This window comes from Octodon degus, unplaced genomic scaffold (assembly GCF_000260255.1).
Source record: "Octodon degus isolate 3935 unplaced genomic scaffold, OctDeg1.0 scaffold00008, whole genome shotgun sequence".
Lineage (NCBI taxonomy): Eukaryota > Metazoa > Chordata > Mammalia > Rodentia > Octodontidae > Octodon > Octodon degus.
Window position 1 is genome coordinate 15,431,993 of NW_004524584.1, and position 5,482 is coordinate 15,437,474.

Here is a 5,482-nt window from a genome sequence, read left to right on the forward strand (position 1 = left end):
CAATCATTCTTCGGAACATAGCTCCACATACTGTAGTGGATTCCATAATGACAGCGCTGTCTCCCTACGCATCCTTAGCTGTCAATAATATTCGTCTCATAAAAGACAAGCAAACCCAGCAGAACAGAGGCTTTGCATTTGTGCAGCTGTCTTCTGCAATGGTGAGGTTCTTGTTAAATCTTTCCTTTTAAAGAAACAGCAATGGGGCTGAGGATTAAGCTCAATGGTTAGAGGACATGCTTATATGTTTGAGGCCTCAAGTTTGGTCACTAGCACCAAAAGACAAAAACAAATTATTTTTATTTTATTTATTTATTTTTGTTTGTGGAACTGGGGATTGAATGCATGTCCTTGCGGTTGCCAGCAAAGCACTTATTCTACTGAGCCATCTCCCTGGCCTGAAAAAAATTTTAAGAGAATTGTAGTTTATCCTATTTTGATATTATGTAAGAGACTTCTGGAGCCCGAAGTTAAAGGCTCCATAATGACACATTGCAATGTTAAGTTACTGGATCGGTTTTTGTAGTTGTTGGGTTTTGTTTTTGTTTTTTTTTTTTTTTTGGTTGTGGGGTGATATTGAGACATGGTTTTGCTGTGTAGTCCAGGCTGGCTTTGAACTTGTGTGTAGCTCAGGCTGGTCTCAAATTTCCCCTCGTCCCTGCCTCAGCATGTTAAGTGCTTGGACAGAGAATAGGAGTGTACCACCGTACCCAGCTTTTAGGACTAACTTTTATTTTATTTTATTTTAATTTTTTTGCGGAACCGGGGATTGAACTCAGACCCTTGTGCTTGCCAGGGAAGCGCTTATTCTACCGAGCCATCTCCCCGGCCCCCTTTTTTTTTTTTTTTTTAATGGAACCTGGGATTGAACTCAGGCCTTTGCACTTGCCAGGGAAGCTCTCATTCCACTGAGGCATCTCCCCAGTCCCTAGGACTAACTTCTTTGATGAGTTCTGAAAATTTATGCAGTTCTAGAGAACTGGTAGAGCTGGAGTTTGAGCCAGTTTACTCATTCCTGCTTTGTTTTACATTGTGTGTGAGGGGGGTGTTTTATTTTGGGGCTGGTTACTGAGGCTTTGCATTGAATCATATCACCAGGCCTTTTACATTTTCGATTTTTTTTTTTTTGGAGGCCAGAAGATGCCTTAGGGTATTTCTGGTTTGCTGTATCTGGGTTCGAACCACAGCAGCTTGAGCTTGAGTGCTTTGTTTAGGCACTTAAACAACTGAGCTAATGGGCAGGCCCCCAAATTTTTGAATTTTTAAGATGATCTTGTTCAGTCACTAAATTGCCCAGACTGTACTTGAACTTGCAGTCCTCTGTATAGTAAGAGTGGATTTCTTCACATCCTGGAAGTACTACTTTTCTCAAAGTTTCATATATGCAAATACAGTAAGAAATTATTGCTTTTTTTAAAAATAGCTGTATTTCTTGAATAGATAGGGAGAAAATTTTTTATTACCTGACAAATTGGTTTGTTTTGTCTTTCAGGATGCTTCTCAGCTTCTTCAGATATTACAGAGTCTTCATCCTCCTTTGAAGATTGATGGGAAAACCATTGGGGTTGATTTTGCAAAAAGTGCCAGAAAGTAAGTAACTTCATTGTCATTTCAAACTGCAGGGCCGGGGAGATAGCTCAGTAGAATAAGTGCTTGCCTGGAAAGTGTAAGGGCCTGAGTTCAATCCCCGGTTCTGTAAAAAAAAAAAAAAAAAATCAAACTACAGCATCTAGACTGGGCATGGTGGTGCGCACCTGTAATCCCAGCTCTTGGGAGGCTGAAAACAGGTGGATCACTATGAGTCCGATCTACATAGTGAGACCCTATAGACCCTTAATAAAATACCAAAAAAAAACAAAAGCAAACTGTAGTGTCTGGACTTTGGCAGTGTTTGCACAACTGTTTTCCAAGTGCCTTGCTATGTGGCAGTTACAAAATAGAGCAGTGATACTACAGGGATACTTGCTGATGAATTTACCTTCCCCTATGAAATTGGCTTTAGGGGCCAGGGAGATGACTCGGTGGAATAAGCGCTTCCCTGGTAAGCACAAGGGCCTGAGTTCAACCCCTGTTTCTGCCAAAAAAATAAAAACAAAAAAAGAAATTTGCCCTTAGCTAGGGATATAGCTCAGGGGCATAAGTGCCTGCCTGGCAAGCACAGAGTCTTGAGTTTGATCCCTGGTACTGCAAAAAAAAAAAAAAAAGTTGGCTTTGGTGGCAATTGGTACCTCCTAACAAAGCTAGCATAAATCTCTGCTCCTTTGGCAATATGGTGCACTACTTGGGGTATATTGAGTGTTACACAGTGACATGATTGGGAGGCTGGGGAGATAGCTCAGTTGAAATAGCACTTGCCTGGCAAGCGCAAGGTCCTGAGTTCAATCCCTGGCTCTGGGGGAAAAAAAAAAATGACATGATTGGATCTTTGGTTTCAGAGACTTGGTCCTCCCAGATGGCAATCGGGTTAGCGCCTTCTCTGTGGCTAGTACAGCCATTGCTGCTGCTCAATGGTCATCTACCCAGGTAAGAGAGACATTGTTTTTGCTCAGGATGGTATGGTTTTGGTGCCCAGATTCAGAGATGATCTCTTCTTTGGCATTTGTTTTGTTTTGTTTTGTTTTGTTGTTTGTTTTTTCCGGTACCAGGGATCAAACTCAGGATCTTGCACTTGCCAGGCAGGTGCTTATGTCACTGAGCTATATCCCCAGACCCTTCTTTGGTATTTGTAGTAGAAATCTGCAAGGACATTTTCAGAGAGTAGTTCTAACTTCTTTACTAAAAATGTCCACTAAGTTTGATATCCATTAAGTTTGTCTTTTCTCCCTTTTCTTTTGACATTTTATAGTCTCAAAGTGGTGAAGGAGGCAGTGTTGACTACAGTTACTTGCAACCAGGTCAAGACGGTTATGCTCAGTATGCACAGGTAGGTCTGTTTGGCCAGCATTCAACTTCTAGATTGTAAAATATGTGAGAATAGTTTTTAATGGCAGACTTTCCTTCAGTACTCACAGGATTACCAGCAGTTTTATCAGCAACAAGCTGGTGGATTGGAATCGGATGTATCCTCTGTATCAGGTAGTAAACATTATCTCCTTTTTACTTTTCGTTTAAGCAGTTGTGGGTGAGGAAGCCAAGTGTGATGGCACATACCTGTAATCCCAGTACTCAGAAGGCTGAGGCAGGAGGGTCATTGCGAGTTTAAGACCAGTCTGCACTACAAAATTAGTTCAAGGCCAGCCTGAACTGCATAGTGAGACTCTTTCTCAAAAAAAAAAAAAAAAAAAAAAAAAATTGCAGTTGAGGGATGTCCCAATGTCTTGATTAGACCCAAAGTTATGTTTTATCCCTGCAAGAATGTGGGGGACACAGTCAAGGCTGTCACCATGTGCCCATGGTTCTGGGAAGGCTAGAGTGGTTCATGTATACCAAGAACCCAGTATAGGGGGACTGGGGAGATAGTTCAGTAAAATAAGTGCTCAAGCACAAGGGTCTAAGTTCAATCCCCAGTTCTGCCAAAAAAAAGAACCAGTATAGGACTGGGGATTTAGCTCAGTGGTACAGTGCCCACCTGGAAGCATGAGGTCTTGAGTTTGAGTCCTGGTACCAAAAAAAAAAGTTACATATGAGCAACTTTTTTTTTTGGGGGGGGGGGGGGGAACCGGGGATTGAACTCAGATCCTTGCGTTTGCCAGTCAAGCACTTATCCTACTGAGCCATCTCCCCAGCCCCATGAGCAACTATTTTAAGATAACAGTATACAATGTAGTAACCATCATTACTCTCTTACAATCTTGTTTTGAAATTTGATACTATTGGTTGTACTTTTCTTTAAAATAGAAGACAAGGGGACTGGTGAGATGGCTCAGTGGTCTAAAGCACCTACTTAGAACAAGCTTAGCAAAGCACAGGGACCACGGTTCAATCCCCCAGCACCACATGCCAGCCAGCCCCGCCCCCTGGTGGGCTGAGCTGGCCACACACACACACACACACACACACACACACACACACAAATAAATAAAATTTTAAAAAAATAAAATAAAATAGAAGACAGGGGGCCAGGGAGATGGCTGAGTGGAATAAGCGCTTCCCTGGCAAGCGCAAGGGCCTGAGTTCAATCCCCGGTTCTGCCAAAAAAAAACAAAAATAAATAAATAAATAAATAAAATAGAAGACAGGGGCCAGAGAGATGGCTCAGTAGAATGAGCTCTTGCCTGGCAAGCGCAAAGGGCTGAGTTGAATCCCTGGTTCCGCCAAAAAAAAAATTAAAATAAAATAGAAGACAAACCATTTGAGACAGACAGACAGCTAGCTAACTAGCTTGACGACAGAAGTGCCTGCTTGACAAGTGCGAAGTCCTGAGTTTGATCCCTGTTACTGCATGCTGTGCTGGACCCCAAACTCTGGGCATGGTGGTACATGCCTGTAATCCCAGCTGTGGGGAGGCTGAGGCAGAAAAACCACCATGAGTCTGAACTATGTAGCAAGACCCTGTATCAAAAGGGGTGTGAGGGACTGGGGAGATAGCTCAGTGGTCTAAGCACCTACCTGGCAAGCACAAGGACCTTTGCTTGATCCCCCGGTACCCAGGCCCACTGAGCCAGCCACCAAAACCAGGCATGGTGGTACACACCTTGTAATCCCAGTGCTGGGGAGGCTGAACCAGGAAGATTCCCTACAAGTCTGAGCTACATAGCAGGAACCTATACTAAATAAATAAATAAATAAATAACCAGTATAACTCCTAGGAGACCATCTTATGATGTGGTTTTTGGTTTTTGTTTTTTTGGTGGTTTTTTTTTTGTTGTTGTTGTTTTTTGTTTTTTTGGTGATGTGTTTTGTTTTGGGAATTAAGTTCTGTCTTTGTCTGCCTGGTTATTAGTTGTTAGTGTACACATAATTTCATATAACAAAGAATGTGACTTTAGAGAGAGGATAAGACATCCATCATAAGGGTCATAATAATATAGTAAGTCCCTGACTTAAAAGCATTCAAGTTGTAAACTTTCCAGATACAAATAGACCTCATAGTAAAACATAGAGATGGCGTGGTGACACATGCCTGCAGTTCCAGCTCTTGGGAGTCTAAACAGGCGGATCACTATGAGTCTGACCTATTAGTGAGACCATAAACACCGTGTAGATCCTTCCCTAAAATAAAAAAAAAATTAAAAAATTATAGAATGTTTATATTTATAGAATAACAGTTTACATGTCTGCTGGACATTGTTATAGTTGTGCTGCTGTGTGCTTACTGTACAGTGAGATAGTGGACTGTAGTACAATGTTCAGAGACCAGGATATCCAGAAGCAAGAAGAAAAAGGAGTGGTGATACAGAAAAGACTGCTAGGAAGTACAGATCAATATACATTGTACGTGGGCTGGAGAGATGTCTCAGTGGTCTAAAGCACCTACTTGAAACAAGCTTGGCAAAGCACAGGGACCGCGGTTCGATCCCCAGCACCACATGCCAGCCAGCCC

At 42.2% G+C, this 5,482-nt stretch overlaps 1 protein-coding gene across 1 annotated transcript in view; it reads left to right on the forward strand.

The window, feature by feature from the left end:
* The first annotated feature begins 6 nt into the window (after positions 1-6).
* Rbm5 (RNA binding motif protein 5) overlaps positions 7-5,482 on the forward strand; it is a 29,175-nt gene continuing 23,699 nt past the window's right edge. The window contains exons 1-5 of the mRNA XM_023704605.1: positions 7-161; positions 1,493-1,590; positions 2,436-2,523; positions 2,846-2,923; positions 3,003-3,075. Of these exons, the coding sequence (XP_023560373.1) occupies positions 48-161; positions 1,493-1,590; positions 2,436-2,523; positions 2,846-2,923; positions 3,003-3,075 (451 nt within the window). The 5' untranslated portion in view covers positions 7-47. The remainder of the gene's footprint in view (positions 162-1,492; positions 1,591-2,435; positions 2,524-2,845; positions 2,924-3,002; positions 3,076-5,482) is intronic.